Raw genomic sequence first — 24,883 nt, 5'->3', positions numbered from 1 at the left:
CTGCTGGGTATTTCTAGCATTCTCTTTATCTCAGATTTCCAGCAACTTTGCCTCTCACAGTTCCAACATGTGTTCTTACTTACAATCTACCCCGTGGGTTAATTTACTGTGAAAGGTGAGAGGAGCACCCGACGGAAACCCATGCACCAGAAGGGAGAACGTGCAAACTCCACGCAGGCAACAACGGTGGTAAGGATGGAACCCTGGTCCCTGGAGTTTTGGGGCAAAGTACTAACTGTTGCATGACCAAGAAGATAATTTCGTCTCATTTTCTGTTAACTGGGCAGCTCTCAACGTATTGTGTCACCTGGACAACCCCAGTCTCCACCCAGACATTCCCAATGTTTTCTTCAGCAACCTTCTTCCTCCTTCATCATCCTCCTACAACAACTTAAAAATATTTCTCACGTTTCCAATTCTGATGAAAAGCCATTAACTTGAAATATTAACTTTATCTTTCTCCAAAACTGGTACCTGATGTGTTGAATATTTCCAGCAATTTTCTGCTGCATTACAGAACAGAGGATGGACGCCCTTAACTGGAGAAACTGATGGATCGAATACGAACATGTATTTAGCTTCTTCCTCGGCTTCCTTCTTTCAGCTGCCGCCTCCACTGATGACCGGCGGCATCCCCTTTAAGCCCTCCCATTGGCTTCTTTCCACGGTCGCCCGCATTCCCAATGCGCATGCTCCGAGCCCGTTGGCTGCGAACATCGAACGTTAGCGCCGCTCCTCCTCGCTGCTCTGCGCAGGCGCCAACGGCCGGCGGTGCGCGCGCGCTGATTTGAATGCGCCCCGGTCTTTTTCATCGGAATGGAGCGGGGCCGAGGGCCGAGTGTTCGTCTCAGGGAGGTCGGCGGCGACTCGGAGTCGCTGCAGGAAGCGGTCGAGTACTTTATCACCGGTAAGCATGACAGGTGACCGCATCCCGTTCCGCTTCAAGTACCTTAATGCCGGATTGAAGTGGGCAAGCCTCACTATGCGGGGTTGCCCTTTTTCCCCAAAGCCTGGCAGTGATCGAACACGTAAAGGATAGTTGAGTGAAGCAAATGGAGAGAAGAGCGAGCAGGGTATGAGGATGTGGAGTTACAGAGGATACTAAGGTAGGCTGGGTGAAGTCAGGGTCTTGGGTCTTGAGTCTTGAATTTGATCTTAAGGAGTACCTGGGTACTTGGTGAGGATGGTCTGATGGAAGTGCCCAACAGTGGTCGTCAGCATAAGTTGCAAATTTGTATAGTGGAAACTGAGATGCTGGAGACATGTAGAGACAAGAGACTGTAGATGCTGGAGTCTGGAGCAACAAACAATCTGCTGGAGGAACTCAGCTGGTTGAGCAGCGTCTGTGGGAGGAAAGGAATTGTCACCGTTTTGGGTCACGATCCTGCCTCAGTTGGTTTAAAGAAATTGTTCCTTTTGAAGGTGATCAAAAAGACAGTGTAGAATCCTTGGGGGAAGAGCTAAAATATGCAGTGAATTATAATGTCCATAAAACAATACAGCACAATAAGGCCCTTTTGGCCCACCATGTTGTGCTGACCTTTAAACCACGCCTAAGACTATCTAACCCCTTCCTCCCACATATCCCCCTATTTTAAATTCCTCCATATGCTTATCTAACAATCTCTTGAACTTGACCAACGTATCTGCCTCCACCACTGCCCCAGGCAGTGCATTCCATGCACCAACCGCTCTGTGGGTGAAAAACCTCCCTCTGATATCTCCCTTGAACTTCCCACCCATTACTTTAAAGCCATGCCCTCTTGTATTGAGCATTGGTGCCCTTGGAAAGAGGCGCTGGCTGTCTACTCTATCTATTCCTCTTAATATTTTGTATTCCTCTATCATGTCTCCTCTCATCCTCCTTCTCTCCAAAGAGTAAAGCCCTAGCTCCCTTAGTCTCTCCTCATAATCCATACTCTCCAATCCAGGCAGCATCTGTCAATACAGAAAATGTTGGGTCCTGCATTAGTTCTGTGAAGAGAAATGGATAATGTTTCAAACTGAGGAACTGAGAAAAGTTGATGGTAAATTTCAAATTGTAGAGAAAATTGTAGGGGAGGGTATCAGGGTTTGTATGGAGATTACAATCGATTGAATGACACAGGTGATGGTTCTGGTTAAAAGGGTGATAAAGGTAACGAATAATAAAAGATGGATGGGTGTGGTGTATGGGACATGCAAAGGCTTCATGAAAGAAAATGCAAGATGATTCCAAAGCACAAGGAATTTTATACCTGAGCTGATAGTTGAAATGATTGAAAGAGTTTGTTAGAATGGATAGGTATTCTTTAATCTTAAGGGCAAGACAATTTACAGTAGTGTCATTTTTGATTCTGATTTAAATAAAACCCTTACAGAACAATGCTGTAAAATGTACTGCTGAGGAAGACCATTGGCGGTGACAACCATAATCAGTAGAAGTGACAAATTAGGTAGGATGATGAATTCTGGTTAGGTGGGTGAAATTGTTTAGTCAGAGTGATGTGCTGGTAAATGCTGAAATTTTTGGGTCTTGAATAGGGAGATGTGGATATGTATTTGGAGGATAATGATGGTGTTACGGACTAGGTTACTATTGGTGAATGTCCCTTTAAGATAGAGCATAGTGGTGTGTGTGTGTGGCGTGCTTACGTCAACAGAAGATAAAGGACGTAATGACATTTTTGAAGCAGTCAGTCGGAGTCAGTCTGAAGGAGAGAGAGAGCGAGACCAGCCTGCTAGTCTCTATCAATGGATGAAAAACAATAACTGTGTCTGTCACTACAATCCACGTATGGATTTTTGGAGTAATCCAGTGGAGTCCACTTTGTCGTTAACCTGTAGAGGGAAACAGATATTTGTGTGAACGGCCACATCTTGGATTCCTTTTGGGGTGGCAGATACTTTGGAACAAAGCAGAGGAGTTCACTTTGTTGTTGACCTGTAGAAGGAAATAGGTATTTGTGTGGATGGCCATGATTTGAGAGCCTTTCAGGGTGAGGAAGATGTGGTGGAATAGTCACTACTGAGTAGACACTGAGGTGTCATTTGGGTTCCAAAGTGGAACATTTGGATTTTGTAATTACTCTCTATTTTCTCTCTACATCTACGTTTTGTCTTCAGTCAACAGTGGTTTTGATTTGATCACATTTCACCTTACGACTTGCTGAACGGAACTTTAAGAACCATTCCTGGACGTGGAGTTTGGGAATTTGCCACACACACACTACGAGTTTAGATTTTGGGGTTAATGTTTAAGATTTAACATTTTTACTTCTAACATTCTAACATTTTTACTTTTATTTTTCTTATTATCATAAGTAGTTATTAATAAAGTAGTTTTAAACACTTATCACATGACTCGGAGTGTTTCTTTTGTTGCTGGTTCGTAACAGTGTCTTTACTAAAAATCAATGCTTGCATCTGTTTGGAGTGAAGCAGAGTTAATGTTTCAGATCAATGACTTTTAATCAGAACTGGAAAAGAAGGAAAATGTATTTTAAATTAGAAGGTGGCAGCACTGGGTGGTGAAGAAGGCATATGGGGTGCTTACCTTCATCAGCCGTGGCATTGAATGTAAGAGCAAGGATGTCAAGTTACAATTTTATAAAACATTGGTTAGTTCACACCTGGAGTATTGTGTACAATTCTGGTCACCACACTGTAAGAAAGGTGTTATTGTGCTGGAGAGGGTGCATAGGAGATTCACCATTGCCTGGATTGGAGCATTTCAGTAATGAGACTGGATAAGCTGGGTTTGTTTTCTCTGCAGTGATAGAAGCAGAGGGTGACCTAATAGATGTATGTAAATTATGAGGGGGATAGCGATAGATAGGGCAGATAGTAGGAATATTTTTGTTATGATGGAGGTGTCTAGAATGAGGGTAAAGGTATAAGGTTGTGTGAGGTTGAAGTGACACGCAGCCATGATCTTACTAAATGGCCGAGCAGGCATGAGGGGTTCAATGGCTTACTCGTGTTTCTATTTCTTATGAACGATGCCTTTTGGTTGTAGTACCTTAATTGTTTTTGATATGGTAGAAGATTGCAATGCCAGGAAACTGCACTTAAGGAACTTTAGTATTATGTTACAGCTGATGTATTGTGGTTCCCTAGTTCCCTTGTTTTCATTTGGGTTGTCCTGCTGTACCACATGTTCTAGCAGGTGGAATCTACAATTGGTTCTGCCTGCATGACACTTCTGAGTCAAGGAGTGGAAAAATTAACGTGATTTCTCATTCATGATTCCCTCCCAAGATGTATATTATAAGTGTGCAGAGGCTGAGTGAGATGGGATCAGGTTTAAGTGTGCACCAGAAATCACATTAATTGTACTTTTTATTTTGGTTCAGTAAAGGAGAAAAATCCACCAGAAGGAAATCTTCATCTGGAGACAATTGAAGGCATTGCTTTTGAGAAGGGCTTGCTACCAGATGTGATTGAGGCACTTCTGGATGTGGCTATGAGTGCCAGACTAGGTAAATAATCTTAATGATGTAAAGTTATTGTACAAAATAAAATTTTAATGGGAAACAAAAAGCATGATATAGAAGAGTACATAGGAATTTGCTTTTCTTTAAATATTAATTTAATGCTGTCGTGGAAACCTCCAAGTAAGCTTGTTTTGTTAAATAACAAAGATTTGAATGACACCACCTATGGTGTACTTGAACAAACAGCAGTTCCAAATTGGACTTTTAGATGGTAAAGTGCAAAATATTTTCACATATTCTCACATTTTTCTCTTGCAACTAAATATTTTCGTTTTGGTACTGAAGCCTTGATGATATGCTTTCTTTTACAGTTGACAGGCTTAATACACGTATCTTGAAATGCCTTATTCCTGCCTTGGTAGTTCCTGAAAATGCAGTGACTAAAGCCATTTCCTGGATGTGTACAAGGAAACCTAGCATCAATATCCAGGTTGGTCAGAATGGCTGTGCAGAACAGGGGACTGATGCCTGATTTAAGACACAGTTGAAGTCCAGGCCTGCATCTGAACCACAGTGGATGCTTACTTCATAGTTCAGTGAATTTCATACAATTCTTTGGGGAATTTCATTTAGATTACATTTATATTTCAACAGTGTTTTCAAACCATTACTCATTCATGTGTTTCCATTGATGATTGTTAGTTTGCAATGAGAAGCACGAAAACAAATTAAACTTTTAGTTTTTCCCTGGAATTCAAAATAGTCCAGGTGATTTAGAACAGATTTGTAAGTGAACCAAATATGGAGAAGATTTCCTATCAATTGTATCTCTGTTTTACTTTGGGCAAGTTTTGTCAGAAGGCAACCAGACTTGGATGCAGAATATAAAGTCTCAGTTTTACCAAATTGTTTTTCGATGTGTGTTCAGAAGGTTCAATTCAAAAAAAATATTGTAGAGCAGGGCATCGAAGTTGTTCATCATAGTTGGTGTAACAGTGGGACTTTACCAGAGGGTTGATATGTATCCAAGCTTGTAGGGAAGACTGCATGGAATTGACATACAAGTTAAACAATGTTGATGAAAAATTTATTTTTCTGCTCTTCAGGTGCTATTTATCAAATGGCTATTAGCTGTGTTTGATCTGTTGAACTCAAAGGAACATTTACATTCATTGTATGGTATAATTTTCTACTACCTTCAGAATGACAAACTGGTAAGAAATACTTCAGAATTTCCTATTAGGTAAATTATGTGCCATAATAGATTGTTCTTACCGAATGATGAGGAGGGAAAGTGGATCTGTAGCTTAGTAATGGGTGAAATGCTAAGTACGGTTACCTAAATGCAGAAACTTAATCTTAACTGTGGAACTTGTATTGTGGTGACTGGGCTTTTTTTAACTTTAAAATGTCAATACTTCATGAAAGTCCATGACCTAAAATGCAGGATACCACCAAGAATAGGAAGAACCACAGTGTAGAAACACATAGACGTTGTTCATCCCCTCAAGTCTGAGGGAGTTTTGCTGATTTATACCTCAATTTCATTAATGCCCTATTTTAACAGGAAAAACTCTATGGCTCTCATCCATAAAGGAGCATCTTTGTCAGTCTTGAAAATTTCCCTTGGCTTCATGTTCATAGTTTTGTGAATCCACCTTTTGGGTGTGTGTGTGTGTGTGTTGGGGGTGGGGAGGAGAGAGAAGTGCTTCCTAATTTCATTCCAAAATGGCCCTTCTGTAACATGGGAATGGTCTCTTCTTTGAATATACTTCCTTTGTATCTAACTCCCTTAAATTCCTTTAAAAGTTTAAACACCTCAGTTAAATTTCTCCTCAACCTTCTAATTGCAAGAGATATAGTTAAATAAAGAGCCAGTTATAATTCTCTTTATTAAATGAAAAGCATATTCATGATGAAGCATTTTTGGAAGCAATGGAGTTTGCTTGTAATGTGCCATCTAATGGTTGAGAATGGACAAATTATCTGCAATCTATACTAGTATGTTTAAAAAAAAAAATTTAGAACTAATGTTTTGAAGGTGTTTTATGTTTAAAAAAAAATGCTAGATTTTATCTTTTTGATATTTATAAGAATTGTGAATTAAATGAGATTTTATTCTTTCCAGTGCCCCTACATATGTCACCTATTGTACCTGTTGACAAAAAAGGAAAATGGTAAGTATTGACCACAGCTCTACTGATTTGGCACAGTTGTATTTCGCAGTGCTATGGTTGTGTATCATAAATGCCATGGCGTTCAGTATCTTGAGAATCAAATTGCACTTGGAATTTGTTCAGTGTTCCAAGTTTAAAAATATAATTCCAATCAGTAGATTTGACCAATGCCACAATTCTTCATTTGTCATGAGGGAGGTGTTCCAGCCAGTTTATTCAGTACAGATGTGAAGTTTTCTTGTTGCCTGTTGCAGAATATGATTGGTTTTATGCTGTTGCTAAGCTTACAGCAAGGACATGTTTAACTAAGCCTATATTATTGGCTCAGACAAGTGTATTATAAAGACATTTTTGGGGCTTTCATGCATATACAAAAATAAATTGACCATAGTTAAAATCCCATCGCGCAGTGAGGAAGCTAAGTGGTTTGTACTGAACTTTTTTTTGAAGGAACTCGTCAGCATTTTCTGCAGTTCAAAGCTGAGTTGAAAAGTAACAACCTTGGCTCCACCAAGTCTGGATTGATCTCTGAAAAAGCATTTGGAAATGATGTTGCTCAAATTGTCGCTGAAGTGAACTCATTCATCAGCCATTCAAAATGCTGGGATACAGGCGACCCCCACGTTATGGCTGTTTTGGTTAAGGAAATTTGCCCTTGCAGAATTCTCACTACCCAAAAAATTGAGATAAGGAATAAACTTCGCTCTTACAGAATTTGTTGGGGGGGGTGGGGGGGAGTAAAATAAAGAAGCAAAAATTTATTTTTCAACTTGTGTTTCTAATGCTTGTGCAGCTGACAAGGCTTTGCATTATAGGAAGTTGTGAGACTGGTTATTTTCTAGGAATGGAACACTTTGCCCCCACACCCCCCCCCCCCCCCCTCCGTAATGCAGGGATCGCTTGTATTTCTCTTCTTCTTATAATGGTCAAGCATCAGAGAATGTTCCTTCAAGGCAATGGATTGGCTCATTAAATCAACTAATTCATTGAATTTATAACATGTGGTGCAAAGAAATGAAAGTGATAAAGTAAAAACAGTTACATGTATAAAGACATGCAAATTCACACAGTGCATGTCATAATATGAAGGGCAGGCACAGTAGTGTAGCGGTTAGCGTACACTTTACAGCGCCAGCGACCCGGGTTCAATACCGGCCACTGTAAGGAGCTTGTACTTTCTCCCCGTGTCTGCGTGGGTTTCCTCTGGGTGCTCCGGTTTCCTCCCACATTCCAAAGATGTACAGGTTAGGAAGTTGTGGGCATACTATGTTGGCGCCGGAAGCGTGGTGACACTTGCGGGCTGCCCCCAGAACACTACGCGAAAGATGCATTTCACTGTGTTTTGATGTATACGTGACTAATAAAGATATCTTATCTCTCATCTCTTTAATTATAGCTCTGTGATCTATTTAGTTGCAGTGAGACAAATGTGAGGCTGAGACACAAACAGGATAATGTAGTCCGAGCAGATCTTTTCAGTACTTGAGGCCAAGGGATCTGGAGATTTAACATACAGTATTTGGAGCTTCAGCTAAAAGGTGGGCATTGGGAATAGTGTGAACTTCAACAGGAGAACGAAGGGGAAGCAGGGATGTGGTGGGGATGAAGCTAATAATGGCCTGCAGAGTTTGGCCTTAAAAAGTCCTCTCTGCTACTGAGGCTTGGTAGTTAGGCAAGGGTGACTTGGTCAGTTACCGGAAAACAACAGATAGTACAGTCAGAGAGGGGTGATCTGGTCTGATATGGTTGTCATCAGTAGGCAAATATAACTGGATTGTTGATGGACCAAACCACCTGGATGGCAAAGTACATGCAGTTAAGATTGTAATTGGTGGATATTGGCGATTTGAGTTATCGTAATCTGTAAATTCAAGTAAAGGTCAATCATTACAGAATAAGAAATTGTTTTGTTGTCTCTTATTAAAACCATAGGTTAGACTTGCACAGCTAGTGGTGGTCAGTCACTGCCCATACTTAAGGTTGCTAGACAGGCATAATGGAAATACTTGTCCTATAATACCTTGAGATAGCCATGATCAAATATGGTAGTCATATGACATTGCATTTGATTTTGGTTTGTGGTTGTGTTGCTTGAGAAAACACAAGCCAATTTTGGATGGTTTACTTTTGATAAACTCCTCGATCTTTTACATCTGTTTCTTCATGCTGCAAATTACAGTTTGCAACTTGACCATCAAAGTGTCAAGTTTCATGAAAGTGCAGTTGTAAAAGACCCGTAACACAGAAAAATATACAAAATGCTCCTCAGTGAGATATGAAACAAAAGGAAGAATTTTTTTTTTTGGAGAGGCCATATTTTCATGAGACCATAAGACTTAGGAGCAGAATTAGGTCATTCAGCCCTTCGAGTCTGCTCTGCCATTCGATCATAGCTGATTTATTTTTCCCTCTCAACCCCATTCCTCCGCCTTCTCCCTGTAACCTTTGGCACCCTTACTAATCAAGAACCTATTAACCTCCACTTTAAATATAAATATACTCAATGAGCTGGCCTCCACAGATATTTTCATCTCATACCTTGTGCTTTCTTACCATTTCTTAGTTAAACGATTCAGAGTTAAGAAGCTAATAGATCTACAGTCCAAAATGGTAAGTCCAAAATCATTTTGATTTGTCCATTTCTAGTGGTATAATGCTTCATTCAGTATGTACTGTCATTGGCATCCAACAGCAGATATGATGTAGCCAGTAACTTCAGCTAAAATTTTGATGAGTTTGCTAATGCTTTGGGGGAAAAAAACAAAAAATAAGATCAGTTGTTCTTGTGTTGGAATATAAAAGCTTAGCTGGGGGCCCTAACAGCTTCCCAAGATAAATGTTCAGCATTTCTGCATGCTAAAATCACAAAGGTACTGATAGCAGCCATGACAAATCAATTTCAGTGTTGCCAAAGGTGAACTTGTGCATTAAAAAGGATAGAACTGTCCAATTGGTATAAAGCTAGAAGAACTGGAGGTTCAAAGATATTTAGGGGTAATTTATTTGTATCATTAGAATGTCATAGTAAATTATGTACAGAAAATTATCAACAAGTAATGGAATGTTCTCTTTTTTATCAGAAGTCAAAGACCCAGGTGTCCTGGGTTTTAAGATAACAATACAAAAATCTGATTAGACCATACCTGAGTGCAGTGGATATTTTTGGGGAACACACCTTAAGTATATATTGATTCTGGAAGGGATGCAGTGTAGATTTAACAACATGAAAGTTGAATAGTAATTTCTGAGAAGAGGTTATAGAATTGCTGCTTCCTGAAATCTGGAAGCCTGTGGAATAACCAAAGTTATCAAGATGCGAGTAGAAAACCAGTGTGTTGTCTTTTATTACAGTAGGTTGGAGTACACCAGTAAGGAAGTCTTACTGTAACTGTTCAAGGTTTTGGTGCAATATGCTGTATTTGTTTATGTACCCGAGGAGGAGCAAGCTTATGTTGAATTCCATGCTGTGCATTTTTGCCAAATTAATTCCATAAATGAGCAAGTAAAATATCGTGAGAAGAGAGTAGGAGCAGAATAAGAGCTTAATTGAGAAACTGTTTTTATAGAGTCATATAACACAGAAACAGGCTCTTTAGCCCACCATGTCCATGCCAACCATCAAGAATCCATTTATACTAATCTGAAAGTCTGGAGCCTTCTATGCCTTGGCCATTGAAGTGCTCATCTAGATAATTAAATGTTATGAGTTTGCATCCACCACTCCCTCAGGCTGTGTTTTCCAATTTCAATTGCACTCCAGGTGGAAAAAAAATCTTCCTCTGATCCCCTCTGAACCTCCTAAGGCATATCCTATACCTCTGCCTTTTGGTTTTGGCAATGGGGAAAAGTTTCCTACTATTTACCCTAATAATCCCCCTAGTAGTTTTGTATAACTCTATCAGGTCCTTCACTGCAAGTTAACAAATTCAGCCTCTCCAGTCTCATCATAACAGAAACTCTCCATCCTAGGCAACATCCCTGGTAGATTTCCTCTTCACCCTCTTTGGTGCAGTCATGTCCTTCCTATTGTGTGGTGTCCAGAATTGAATGAAACAATCTTCCAGCTGTGGTCTAACCAATGTTTTATAAAATTGTACTTTCATATCCCTTCTCTTTTATTCTGTGGTCTGGTTAATGAAGACAAGTATCCTGTCTGCCTTCTCCACTACTTATCTGTCCATGCTACCACATTTATGGACCCTTGGACTAGTACACAAAAGTTTTTTTTTCTCTGGTGATTCTGGAGCTAGGAGGCATAGTTTCAGGATAGAGAGCCTGTTATTTAGGAGTAAGAATGATAATTTTTTTTTCACAGAATCTTGGGTATTCTCCATTCCAGAGGACTATATCCTCACTTGTTGAGTATATTAAAGGATGACATTGATAGATTTTTGAACAAACTGAATTGAAAGATAAGGGGAGCAGGTTGAGAAACAGGCATGATTGCATTGTGTGGCTGATCAAGTTCAAAGTGTATTTGGTCCAATCCTATTTCTACTATTTATGCTCTTAAATCAATGCCAATTTTAATTGTTGTATTAACATGCTATTTCAATGGACCAATCAACAGGAGAATGGAATATAAGCAGAAAATGCATGATCAACAGATCTGACAACATTTGGGGGTGGGAGGGAACATTGGGGGAAAGGAGAGAGAGAAATAATAGTCCAGAATTTTGCAATAAAAGGGTGATAATTCCTGCTGACTCTGAAATTCCCTACAAAGATATTGTGTTGGCAGAGGACTTGCCCTTGCCCAATGTCTCCAGTAGCCAGGGTTCAATGCGAAGAGAACCATGGTGTCCAAAAGCTGAAAAATAAGAAGTCGCACAGGAAGCTAGGATAAATAATTAGACAAAGTATGAAATGAGAATTTGAGCATAGTCCTTCAGATCAGATTAGAGTAGAAAGTTGGAAAATAAGCATTTTTAAATCACTTGTACTTAAAATAATAAAAAAAAAGATTACAATATACAGATGTAACTGTTTTAGGCCAGACATCTTGCTAAACAATAATTATACTTTGGTTTGCAATTAAAACTATTTAAGTTCGTATAACTAAGCATGAAATTTAAAGATGTTCTGTATTGGGACAGGTTTACAAGTTGTAAAACTGATTGCAGCTTGATTGGACTGGTGAAAGTTGCAAATGCTGCAGCCTGTGAAATTTTGCTGGATCATTGACCATAAGTTTGGGATTTTGTGCTGAGCTACGTATGGGTGTAAATCTGGGAAATCGTGTCTGTTTTATGGAGGAGTGATGGTGAAAGCCAAAAGATTTTGTTGTCATTTGCTGCAAGGTCTGGTGATTGTTTCCAGCTTAGTTGTTGAAGTATTTGTTTTCACTTTTTCTCCAGATAGGGTGCTGATTTGTTTAGGACTTGCAGCATCTTCTGCCCTTTATTTCAAATTTTCAGCATAGAGAGTATTTTTGTCTTAATCAAAGAAGAGGTCATGTATCCTTCGGTAAAGAATAAACTGTCTTTGGGTACCATGCTAAGTAACATTTGTGCTTCCCAATATACCAAAATGGCTTCAACATTTAACATTGGTGGATACACTAAAGTAGATTAGATGATCTTGTGGATGAGGCGATGACAATACAGAATCCATGAATTCTGTGTTCAAATGTAGACAGCACTTCTCCATCACTTGGCTCTAAAGATGTTATGTGGCGACCTTAATTAAGTTTGCTGATTGTGGGTCCACGATACCAAAGAATCTCTAGTTGCGAAATCAGTAATTTTATAGAGATGCCACAGGATGAAAGATAGTGTTCTTGAGTTTGGACTGAGATCCATTTTTGGAATACAGTGGGTGAAATCTTACCTTAGATCTGTAATATGTTTCCTCGGATACCACTTGATGATACTAGATTCCTGAAATTATTACTATCTGTTCCCTCTGCACTATTATCCTTTATTGATTATAAAAGCAACATAACTTCTACAATACTTCAAATTCTGGAATGGTAGATAACCAACAGATTTAACTATTCAAATCGCAAAGAGTAACCACAATGACTAACAGAATGTTGGCCTTTATCTCTAGGGAATTCGAACGTATTGAGCCTTGGTCAAACCAAATCTGGAAAACCATGTTGAATTTTGGTCGGTGAATCTTAGTAAAGTACTATCTGCTCAGGGCAGATACGATACAGATTCTGTAAAATGATACCAAGGTTTAATTGGTTAAATCACAAGGTCCTTTGACATTGTGGTAGTTTATATACCCTTGAGTTCAGAGATCTGGAGATTGTTCAATCCAGCAATGATTTAAAGATCTCAAAGTGGATGCAGAAATTTATTGTCTCTTTAGAATCCAGAAGAAGAGACTGAATATAATTAGAGTTAACTGTTTAGGAGCAAAATTGGGAAATATTGTTTTGAAATGATCATGGGACTCTACCTAGAAGACCATAAATCATTGGGTAAGAGTATCAAAAGATCTGGAATAAAAGTGAGAAGAGACAAGGTACGTGGCAGTCAGGATCAAACGGAATGGAAGAATTGGTTGAAGTGGTTAAATGACCTGTTGTTGGTGTTTTAATTATCAGAATGAAGGAAGATAGTTGAAATTATATAAAAAAAACTACTGAGCCTGTATTTTTTGGTTTTATTAGTAAGCTGCTCTGTGTATACAGATATGATCTCTTTTACAGGGAATGCAGACACATTTGGTGGCCCTTCTCTTGTTGTACAAAATCCATGCACCTGAATATGTTTCTTTGACGCTATCTGGAAAACCCAAAGTAAGTCCTCCTGTATAATTTAAATTTAAAAATATTTGGTACCATTCTGTCTGGGCTATTAGTGCTTTTACTCCTTTGCGCAAATTTGTCTTTTTGAGGTAATTATAGATAATTGGCTGCTGTCTTGACCATTATTAAAAATTGCACTTCAGTGAGGGTGGGGAGGAGGATGTTTTTTTAAATTTTTACTTGGTTCATTCAAATTTGTATATGGACAGCCAGTTGGATCTCTGGGTAAGAAATATGGGATTTGAGAAATCATTAAACAGCAACATATTGTGTTTATATCCTTTGTTTTTCTATGATCCAGAAATAATTAAGAGAACATTGCTTGAATTGATATTTTAAAAACTTTCTCTGAGGCTATTTCACAATTATATGAAGTTAGATTTTATTTGCATCTGCAGAACAAATGTGCTGTGAATCAGCGTTATTGTAGCAGCTGCTACTGTGATGTGAAAACAAGACACTAGTCGCTGGGTTTCAGAACAAGAACTGGTTTATTTTCCCGCCTTGCGCGGGCCTTTTAAGAGAGACTGTTCCTGACCACCGAAAATGGAAATGACGTATATGCTACGTCATCAAACCTTTCCCACACGCGGGTTCTCCCTGTCACTTGGGGAAGACGAAGGCCCAACGCCATCTTGGACCTCGCCGCTCCGACAACGCGCGACCTGACCGCCGAGCCAGTTCACTTGCTCGGACGGTGAGTCGCTACACAAACCACGCCTCCCCCCCCCCCCGAAAAACCAGCGATACGGTCCCCAAGGTCCGTGGGCTGTGTGAGCCGTTGCTTAGGAGGTCGGCCTCTGCGTCGCAATGCTGGAACCTCGACCGGTTGTTGTAGATCTAAATGAGCCGGTTTGAGGCGGTCCATTTTGAAGACCGCTTCCTTGCCTCCAATGTCCAAAATAAAGGTGGACCCATTATTCCTGGTGACCCGGAACAGCCCCTCGTATGGTTATTGCAACAGTGCCCAGGGTGTGCCCCTGCGAATGAAAACGAACTTAGTCTTGTAGCTCCTTGGGCTCACAGGCTGGGGCTTGACCATGCCGTGAAGTGGGAATCAGTGCCAAGTTGCCAAGCCTCTTGCGCAGTCTTTGCAGGACTGCTGTGGGTTGTTCCTCTTGGTCCTGAAGGGCGGGTATGAAATCCCCTGGGACAACCAGGGGCGCCCCTTACATGAGTTCAGCTGACGAAGCATGGAGGTCTTCCCTGGGGGCAGTGTGTATGCCGAGCAGGACCCAAGGCAGTTCGTTGACCCAGTTAGGACCCTTGAGGCGGGCCATCAAGGCTGTTTTTAGATGGCGGTGGAAACGTTCCACTAACCCGTTTGATTGAGGGTGGTAGGCCATGGTGGTGTGCAGCTGCGTCCCCAGCATGTTCGCTAATGCAGACCAGAGGCTGGAGGTAAACTGGGTGCCCCTGTCTGAAGTGATGTGGGCCGGAACACCAAAACGTGAGACCCAAGTTGTGAGCAGAGCCCGGGTGCAGGAATGAGTCGTGATGTCAGATAGAGGGGTTGCCTCTGGCCACCTTGTGAACCGGTCCACGATGGTAAGGAGGTACCGGGCTCCTCCTGAAACTGGCAGAGGACCAACGAGGTCGACGTGGATGTGGTCGAACCTTCTACGGGTAGGCTTGAACTGCTGTGGCAGGACCTTGGTGTGTCGTTAGATTTTTGATGTCTGGCAGTGCGGACAAGTCCTGGCCCACTCACTGACCTGTTTGCACAGGCCATGCCAGACGAACTTGCTGGCAACCAGTTGGGCAGTTGATCTGATGGACGGGTGCGCCAACCCATGTATCGAGTCGAAAATGCGTTTCCGCCAGGCTGCAGGAACTATTGGGCGGGGTTGACCTGTTGCGACGTCGCAAAGGAGAGTCTGCTGACCTGGACCGACTAAGAAATCTCGGAGCTGCAGGCCCGAGACTGCGAATCTGTAGCTGGGCAGCTCATTGTCAGCTTGCTGTGCGTCAGCTAGGGCTGTGTAGTCTACACCCAGGGACAGGCTGTGGATGGTCGGTCTGGAAAGTGCGTCAGCAACGACATTATCCTTTCCGGAGACATGTTGGATATCCGTTGTGAATTCGGAAATGTAGGACAAATGTCTCTGCTGACGAGCTGACCAAAGGTCGGAGACTTTGGAGAAGGCGAAGGACAAAGGCTTATGGTCAGTGAAAGCAGTGAAAGGCCTGCCTTCTAAAAAGTACCGGAAATGCTGGACCGCCAGGTACAGCGCTAGAAGTTCCCGATCAAAAGCGCTGTATTTCAGTTCGGGTGGTTTAAGGTGGCTGCTGAACAATGCCAAGGGTTGCCAACGGCCTTTGATTGGTTGTTCCAGTACTCCTCCAACCGCGGTGTTGGATGCGTCCACCGTGAGGGAGGTTGGGACGTCTGTCCTAGGGTGTACAAGCATCGTGGTGTCTGCCAGGGCGTCCTTGGCCTTAACGAAGGCAGCCGCAGCCCCGTCGTTCCAGGCAATGTCCTTGCCCTTGCCAGACATCAGTGAGAACAAAGGGCGCATGATATGGGCTGCTGCAGGGGTGAACCGATGGTAAAAGTTGATCATCCCCAGGAATTCCTGCAGACCTTTGAACATGTTGGGACGGGCAAAATGGCGGGTAGGGGTGTTGCTCCGTTGCTGGTGATTTTGTGGCCGGGGAAATCGATAGAGTCAAGTCCGAATTGGCACTTGGCTGGGTTGATCGTGAGGCCGAAATCATGGAGACGGGAATACAGTTGGCGGAGGTGGGAAAGGTGTTCTTGGCGGTCACGGCTGGTGATTAGTATGTCATCTAAGTAAATGAACACGGTCCGGGTCTCGGCCTACCGCGTCCATCAGCCGCTGGAAAGTCTGCGCGGCGTTCTTAAGGCCAAATGGCATTCGAAGGAACTCGAAGAGGCCGAATGGGGTGATAATCGCAGTTTTGGGGGCGTCATCCGGGTGGACCGGGACTTGGTGGTATCCTCGAACGAGGGCCACCTTGGAGAAGATGCGGGCCCCATGTAGGTTCACTGTGAAGTCCTAGATGTGAGGGATGGGGTAGCGGTCCAGGGTGGTGGCGTCATTCAGCCTGCGGTAGTCACCGCAGGGCCTCCACCCACCGGTGGCTTTGGGACCATGTACAAGGGGGAGGCCCAGGGCCTGTCTGACCTGCGAATGATCCCCAGCTCCTCCATGCAACAGAACTCTTCCTTTGCCAGGCGGAGCTTGTCTGGAGGTAGTTGTCGTGCTCGGGCATGACTGGGTGGCCCTGTGGTAATGATGTGGTGCTGCACCCCGTGTTTGGGCATAGAATTTGTAAACTGAGGTGCCAAAACTGATGGGAACTCGGCTAGGAGCTTGGTGAACTCGTTGCCGGACAGGGAAATGGAGTCCAAGCGAGGGGCTGGTAGGTTGGCTTCTCCCAGGGGGTAGGTTTGGAAAGTTCTGGAGTGGACTACCTGCTTCCCTCGCAGGTTGACTAACAGGTTGTGGGCCCGAAGGAAATCGGCTCCTAGGAGTGGTCGGGCGATGGTGGCAAGGGTTAAGGTAAAGGTCCAGGTAAAATGGCTGCCGCCGAATTGTAATTGAAGTGTACGGGTACCGAAAGTCCGTATCGTTGTGCCACTTGTGGCACTGAGTACAGGACCTTGTTGCCTGCTACGAGTGTCGTGGCCGGTCAAGGGCAAAATACTGACCTCTGCTCTAGTATCGACAAGGAAATGCTGCCCGGACTGCTTGTCCTGAATGAATAGGAGGCTTTGTCGGCGGCCAGCCGTCGTAGCCGTCGGCAGTGGCCGGCCCTGGCATTTCCCTGAAACTTGCAGGGTGGGCAGCATTGACAGGCCTCCATGCCCCACCTCTGATGGTAGAAACACAGCTGATCACCAGTGTCGTCGTCTGTGTTTCTGGGGTGTGGTCGCTCGGTTGCTGGGACTGGTTTAGGCAGGCGTTGGTCTCACGGCCTGGCGATTTGGCTGACGGATGAACCGCTCTCGCGTTTGGCCTTCCACAGGACATCTGCCCCAGCAGCTACCTCACGTGGGTTGCTGAAATCGGCGTCGGCCAACAGCAGGTGAATGTCATCAGGTAGTTGTTTGAGGAAGGCCTGTTCGAACATTAGGCAGGGCTTGTGTCCCTCAGCCAATGCCAGCATCTCATTCATTAGGGCAGATGGGGATCTGTCCCCCAGGCCGTCGAGATGAAGCAGGCAGGCGGCGTGCTCGTGACGGGAGAGGCTGAAGGTCTGAATCAGAAGTTCTTTGAAAGCTGGGTACTTATCCTCTGGAGGAGGAGACTGGATGAAGTCTCCGACCTGGGCAGCTGCCTCCTGGTCCAGAGAGCTGACCACATGGTAGTACTTTGTGGAGTCGGAGGTGATCTGCCGAAGGTGGAATTGTGCTTCAGCCTGGTTGAACCAGATGCTGGGATGAAGCGTCCAAAAGGTGGGCAGCTTGAGTGCCACTCCATTGGCTGCTGCCTTGTCGTCCATTGTGCGGGTCCAAAATCCGTTTGGACCGTCAGGGTCACCAATGTAGCGGCTGCTACTGCGATGTGAAAACAAGACACTAATCGATGGGTTTCAGAACAAGAACTGGTTTATTTTCCCGCCTTGCGCGGGCCTTTTAAGACAGACTTCCCGCTCACCAAAAACGGAAATGACATATACGCTACGTCATTAAACCTTTCGGGGAAGACGAAGGCCCAATGCCATCTTGGGTCTCGCCGCTCTGACGACGCGCGACCTGATCGCCGAGCCGGTTCGCTCGCTTACATTATTAACTTTCCCAGATTACCAAAACTGGCCCATATTCAAACAGTATTTGGCATGTTATTTAAGGATTATTTGTCCTGAAGTACTATTTTTAAAACATTAATGCAGTTTATCAAACATAGAATTAGCAAACTGCATTGGATTTAGTGTCTTATTTACATTTAGTGTTGTGCATTTACTCAGTTTCTCTCTCTGTCTCTCTCTCACACTGTCCAGATTGCCTGACCTGCTGTGTATGACCAGCATTTTGTGTTATTTCGGCACACATGCACTATTCTGCTTTTAAATTAGTCTGTCTATAAAGTTTACGCAATTGAAATTTGTCCCCTGCTGTATGCACTAATAGTAGCACATGCACAATGCCTTGCTTATAGCAGAACTGAACTGAACTTCAAAACTAGTATTCAAATACTATATTTCACATTGAGTGCTGTGATTGATAATGTGTACTTACAATACCCCAATTTGTTTGAATTGAACTACCTATCATAACTATAAGTTTTCCAAACACATTTCTAATCACAACTAAAAATGCCTCACAACCTGTTATTTTCTGGCTCAGTGAGACAAGGACGTATAAAAGAGGTGTTCATTTTGTAAAATATTTTGAAATGTTTAGTTTGAAGTTTGGGTTATGACAGGCCATTTATATGGATTATGAAGACACTTATAGGTGACCCTGCCCCCCTCCCCCACCCGCCGCATTACGGGGGTGGGAGGCGGTTGTTGTGTTCCTATTAAGATAGTCTGTACCATAATTTTCTGTAACATGAAACCATGCGTGTGTCAAGAAATGCAAGTTGGGGGAAAAAAAAATAAACTTTGTTTATTTACTTACTTTCCGCGTAAGTTTTGTAAGATTGTGTAATAAAAATTCAATCTCAGATTTTTTGGTAGTGATTTGAGTTCTATTAGAGCAACTTTCCATTACCTGAGCTACCATTACACAGGGGTCACCTGTATTGAGTTGGAATACAACAGCACATTGTGCGTAATAAGATGCACCTTAGTTGGCTATTGGAGGCTGTAAGTTTTGTATAGTTCATATGATATACTGTATTGGAAGTTTTGTTATTTAACCTTGTATCCTTTTATTCTAATAGCATGTTTACTAGTATAGGAAACACTTTTGCTTATGCAGTGTTGCATAGAACATAGCCCCATCAGTCTTGACTGGATGTAAATCTAGGTGCCAAATAGCAAAGTCTTTAGTTATTTTTCTTTTCATTAATTCATGCGAACAGGTATGGATTTGAAGTATTTCTGTTTTGTTTTATTTTGACTCTCTTTTAATGATATATTTGACCTTTGGATTGATGCACTACAAAAATAATTTATCATATAACTATAAAGTTCCTGTTTCCATACAGAATTTTAATGCATCTAGTTCACCCTGGAAGAAAGCCATTGAAAGGATCCAAAACAATGGTTACAGGCAGTTGTCCGAAACTCAAAGTTTGGTAAATTTAATAGAGCCTCCGATGCGGAAAAAGGTAGGTAAATTTCATGAATTGTCACTGAATGCACTCCATTTTTACTGAATTTATTCCAATGTCTTGATAACAAATTGGTTTTGTAGAAATGATGAGAATAAAGTGATTGTAACAGGAGATGTGAAGTAATGAAATTAAATACTGATATGATTGGGTTGTAGACTTGTGAGGTGTTCATGAATGGGCTTCAGTCTTAAACTCCACTTTTGCAGAAGAGAAAGATGCATCAAGAAATTATCCCAAATATCAGCAGTGCTGCACACATGACTGAACTGCCTCGTTCCCTAATTCAGAGCAAAACCTTTCCTTTGGAGCAGTTAACCACATTCTCTCAACTACTGCAGAACTTTGATTGGATTGAGGTAAGGAAAGAAAGTATTTGAAACAATGGAGCTAGGAATATTCTTTATACAACTAAATACTTACTAAATATTTTTAAACTCTGAAGAGTGGATGACTGAGTAAAGTTATTCCTACTTGTGTCAATTGCTTTTTACAGTTGTACAATATTGAACAATTCTGCATCCTCCTGTAATGTTTATGGCACAGGAGAAGGCTATTCAGCCCACCAATTCTGTGATGGCTCCAAGTAGATCAGTTCCATTTCCTGCCTCTTTTACCCCTTGCCTTGCAAACTGTTCTCTCTCAGGTGCCTATCCATTTCTCTGTTGGAGGTGTTGGTTGATTTTCTTTCTATCACCATCAACAGGCAGCGAATTCCATATCATACCTCCTTGTGACCTTTACCCAACAACATACTAAATCTGTGATCTCGGTCCTCAACCTGTGCAATAAGAGGAACAACTTCCCACATTGCCTTATTAACACCAGTCATGATCTTGTATATCTCAATCTAATTTCTTCTTAACCAAGGAGAACAATCTAGTTTTTCTTTTCTGGTATAGCTGAAATCCTTTGTAACTGGAAACATCTGAATAAATATTTTGTACACCCTCTTTGATGTTCTCATTTTTCCCAAAGTGTGGCAACTAGAATTGGATGCATTGTTCTAGTTGTTTTAGCACTGTTTTCTACAAGTTCATTTTAACTTCTCAGCTTTTGTACTGTCTGCTTTTTCTTAAGAATTGCTGGATCCCATGCTTTCCTAACCATTTTCTCAGTGCTACCTTCTAATTTCAAAGATGCTTGTATAGGTATCTCTGCTTCAGCATATTCTTCAGAATTTAGCCTTTTAGTCTTTCTGTTGTCGCTCTTTATTCTTTCTGTGACAGTGTATCACTTTGAAATTTCATCTGCCACCTGTCTGTCCATTCTATGTACCTGTGTCTTCATGGCATCTATTACCATCTTCCTCACTATTTACCACAGCCATGTATAAGTAATTTATATAAAACAAAAAAGCAGGGCCCAGCACCATTCCTGGGAAATGACACTATGATCCAAATCTGAAAGAATTTCACTACGATCTTCCAATCTCAAAATCAACCAGTTGCTATAGTCTCTGTTCTGTGCCACATTGCTAGTTACCCTTTAATTACATAGCCTTTGTTAACGAACCTTTTGTGTGGGAATTCATTAAAAGACTTCTGAAGGTCCATGTATATATCATTGACTGCATTTCCTTCAGCATTCTTCTCACCACCACATCAAAAAATTCAATCACCTTAGTCAAACAGGATTTATCTTTGATAAACCTGTGCTGTCTCTTTTTTTAATCAACTGGATTCTTGATTAATATTTTTCCTGATTTTTTTTTTCCCCCCTCTCCTTTCCCCCCCCCCCCCCGCCCCCAAAAGCTTTCATAGACCAAAGGCTGAACTGATTGGCCTGTAGCTGATAGGCATGTCCTTAAAACCATTTTTGAGCAAAGGTATTACACTTGCCATTTTCAGGTGCTCTGGCACCTCCCCCTGAATGCAGGGAGGATAAGAAGATTGCAGGGAGGATAAGAAGATTACAGGAAGTCCTTTGACACCATCTGTGCCCACCTCCATAGACAACTTTGAATACATCCCATTTGGCGTCTTGTTTAATCATGGTCAGCCTTTCTGGTACCATCTTAATTGATACTTACCTCATTCTTCTCTCTCTGTAATCTCCTCTTCGACTGAAATGTTTGGTAGCATCTTCCTTGGTAAAGTCCAACTGAGAGCATTCTCTTAATTTTCCAGCCATGTCTTCTGCTTCTATGCACAGATCAGTCTTTATTCCTGGAGGCCACCCTCCTCTCACTACCCACTTAGTATTCTTAAGTATACAGAAAGCTTTAAGCAAGGACCAAGGTGACCCCCTCCCCTCCATATATCTGCTCTTTAAAAACTCACCCATTGTTCTGTTACAGTTTTAACAACCAGTATTTGGTTACTTTTTATCTTAACCAGATGCCTTCTGTTAAAATATTGTATGCAAATCAGAAATTGAGTTTCAGGGTACCACCCAGCAAAGGAACAGAATGATTGTTATTCTGTTCTTCATGTACAGTATGTTTCCATTTCAGCAGATGTCTTTGGTTTCTGGTTAGGAAGAGCGAAGTCAATATTCTGATTATTCTCTTCTCCCTGGTTTACCTATATTGATGCTAGTCCATTGCCATTCTTGTTCATTCCAGCTAAATTATCAGCACACACCAAGATTCAAATATTGTGCGAGATAGTGCCCTCAACTCCATAAAGAGTAAAATTTTTACATTTAATGAACAGGATGGCCTGTGGTTAGTCTTGGAACTTATTCGATGTTTGGGAGCTGGTTATTGGCTTGCATGTTCTAATGATACCTTATTCATCTGTGTTAGTTGTACGATTTTTTTTTCCCCATTTATTCAGTTTCCTGCACAGATGGGTTCAGTGCTGAGGTCTTCTCTGTTACTTCATTACATTAATTGGGTAAAAGATGATTCGCATTCCTCCGTCTGGATTTCTGGCTGGCTCAAACTCTTCAGGAGGGTGAGTCAATGACCGATTCTATATGGTAATATTTGAGGGCAAAATATAAAATGCATAACACTCGGTCTACAAGTAATGAATTACAATAAGGATACTAGTATTGCAAGGTTTTGTTTTGATATCTTTTCCCAGGATGCCTCTTTAAAAAGTAGCAATGAAACATAAAATAGGCACTCTAGAGTGAGAGAGACAAGTGTACGTTTGTCCCCGTTACTAACAAGCTGAATTTCTGGAAGTTTAGTATAATATACAACTTTTACCTATAAATATTGAAATTTTTGATGTTTGTAAGAGTTGTTTGAAAAAAATTAAATTCCTCTTCATTCGTTTTACTGTTTCTAGTCCTGTCAACTCCATGCTAAAGTTATTGACTAAGCATTTGATGGCCACTATTAACCAAGAATATTGTTTCCTGTTGAATAGTTGGAGTTTTGATATATTGGTAAACTTAACCCTTTTTTTCATTTTTTGTGGGCTTCTTGTCAAAGCAAATTTGTGTTTAAAGTTTCCTCTTTTTGGTTAGAGTTTGCAGACTGCAAAGGGGACTCCTTGCAAAAAGAGGAGGAATTCAAGGAGTTTTTAAACATCATCATAAGAACCCAGGAATTTTTACAAGTAAGTAAATTTTTACAAGCAAGTACATTTTTACAAGCTGCAACTTAAAAATAGGAATCTGCTTTTATAAAACTGTATGCAAAGTAAGAAAGATAATTTGGAACTTTTCTGTCATTGTTTGACTATTGTTACTTGTCTGAAAGTACGAAAGTATTTAGAGCTGAGTATTGGTAGTTGATGGTTATTTCATAAACAAGTGTCTCTCAATTAATGAAGAGGTTATGTTCCAGGATAAGCTTGCATTAAGGATAAATTTGTAAAATCCCCATTAGTTTCATTAGTTAAAAACTCTGGTTGCATTCCAGAGCTTAAGTTTAGACCAGATAAATTTAGAATAAATTTCCTTCCCACCCATCTCCTTTGCTCTCTTTCTCCAATTTACCCCACTCCTTTATCAGCTGTATCAACAAAGATTAATGTTTATTTGATAGGAATTTAAAAGGTTGTCTTAATTGCAAGGATTAGGCAACACTTGTCATAGTTAAAAAAAACACCTTGTAAATCAAGGATGTTATCCAGAAAATTCAACTGCATTAGTGACAATTTGTGAATAGAACATTTCTAAATTGAGGGGTAACCTGTACTTTTTTATTTGCACAGCCTTTCACAGATGTCCTAGACTAATGAATGTTGTTTTCCCATTAACCATAATCCCCTCACCTCTCTCCATCTGGCAGAATATTCACATGAACTTTCTACATAGGGCACTGAACTTTCTGGTAGTTAGACCAAAAATTGGAAAAATCTGAGTTCTGCCACATATAAGGTTGAAAGTATCAAACCTGCTGCTGAAACAGTCTGTCACAGTTAATGAAGGAAATGTTCACAAGCAGCCCTCGTATTCATTATATCATGACAGTTAAGCAGAAAAAGGGCACTTTTGGGTTGGCAACAGCAGGTTCCATGCTATTGATTTATAACAGGACAAGCTAAATATCAGTTCATGGTGTTTTTGAATTTTTGTGGAATGCAGGGATACCAGCGAAGTAATTTTCCAACGCATGTTACCATTTGACTATAAGTTGTGACATTTGCTGTCTAATTAAGTGTATTTAGCTTGGTTTCGGGCTGTAGCTCCAGGGAATGGACTTCCACTTGATATTTGATATAATATGACGGTCATTAGATGGTGTAAAATAAAAGAAAGGGAAGATAACAATTTTTCCTGGTTAAAATAGAATTCTTTTGAATGTATTGAGAGACATCCAATGTATGTAGTTGGTACTTGATTTACAGCTTGAAATGTAATTGTTTTTTCAGGAAGGTTTCTCCTGCTGTGGGATTTTGTATTCAAGAGCTTATCTCTTTGGGATAGTTTTTGGTGTAGCTCTCAGATCTTTGCATTGCTCACCTGGATTCCACCAAGTTCTGGTAGGTAGCTGTCATATTTTTGTGTGATATTTCTTGTAACTAGTGGCACACATTTTGTTTTTAACCTCTTTGTACTCACTTTAAAACTTGTCACTTTAAATTTCAACAGTCCACTATTCTACCCAGCCACAAGAATATACAGTTCTCAAGTTGTCCTGTGATTCAGCTGCCTCTCCTAGTTTATCATCTGCAAATTACTCCAATTATAACGTCTCTGAATCTAAGTCGTCAATGTAAATTATAAACTACAAGGCCCTCACTGCAAACCCTGAATTTCTATTCTTTATGTAATATATTCAGGTTCCTATTGCTTTTCTTTGGCTATCTAACGTACCTAAAAAGCTTACCATGTGTCCCTGAAAAACTGAATTGTTTTTGAAGTTGAACTAAGGCGGTC

At 41.3% G+C, this 24,883-nt stretch overlaps 1 protein-coding gene across 1 annotated transcript; it reads left to right on the top strand.

Annotated features, from left to right (window-relative positions):
• Positions 1-756: 756 nt before the first annotated feature.
• On the top strand, positions 757-24,489 carry LOC127573480 (centromere protein I-like). Its single transcript, XM_052021744.1, has 12 exons — positions 757-907; positions 4,335-4,460; positions 4,787-4,905; positions 5,522-5,629; positions 6,544-6,592; positions 9,156-9,202; positions 13,254-13,343; positions 19,475-19,597; positions 19,810-19,959; positions 22,381-22,500; positions 23,024-23,115; positions 24,376-24,489. The coding sequence occupies exons 1-11, from the start codon at positions 817-819 to the stop codon at positions 23,081-23,083; spliced, it is 1,083 nt and encodes a 360-aa protein (XP_051877704.1). The 5' UTR covers positions 757-816; the 3' UTR covers positions 23,084-23,115; positions 24,376-24,489.
• The last annotated feature ends 394 nt before the right edge of the window (positions 24,490-24,883 follow it).

Source organism: Pristis pectinata, chromosome 8 (genome assembly GCF_009764475.1).
Source record: "Pristis pectinata isolate sPriPec2 chromosome 8, sPriPec2.1.pri, whole genome shotgun sequence".
NCBI lineage: Eukaryota > Metazoa > Chordata > Chondrichthyes > Rhinopristiformes > Pristidae > Pristis > Pristis pectinata.
The sequence above is the reverse complement of the archived record's forward strand: the minus strand, read 5'-3'. Positions and strand labels throughout refer to the sequence as shown.

What these genes read in the sequence shown, in the direction of transcription:
- LOC127573480 (XM_052021744.1), top strand. Translation starts at nt 817, where the DNA reads ATGGAGCGGGGCCGAGGGCCGAGTGTTCGTCTCAGGGAGGTCGGCGGC. An exon ending in GGCTATGAGTGCCAGACTAG is followed by an intron (nt 4,461 to 4,786) that starts GTAAATAATCTT and finishes TTTCTTTTACAG; the next exon opens with TTGACAGGCTTAATACACGT. An exon ending in AGAACTTTGATTGGATTGAG is followed by an intron (nt 19,960 to 22,380) that starts GTAAGGAAAGAA and finishes CCATTTATTCAG; the next exon opens with TTTCCTGCACAGATGGGTTC.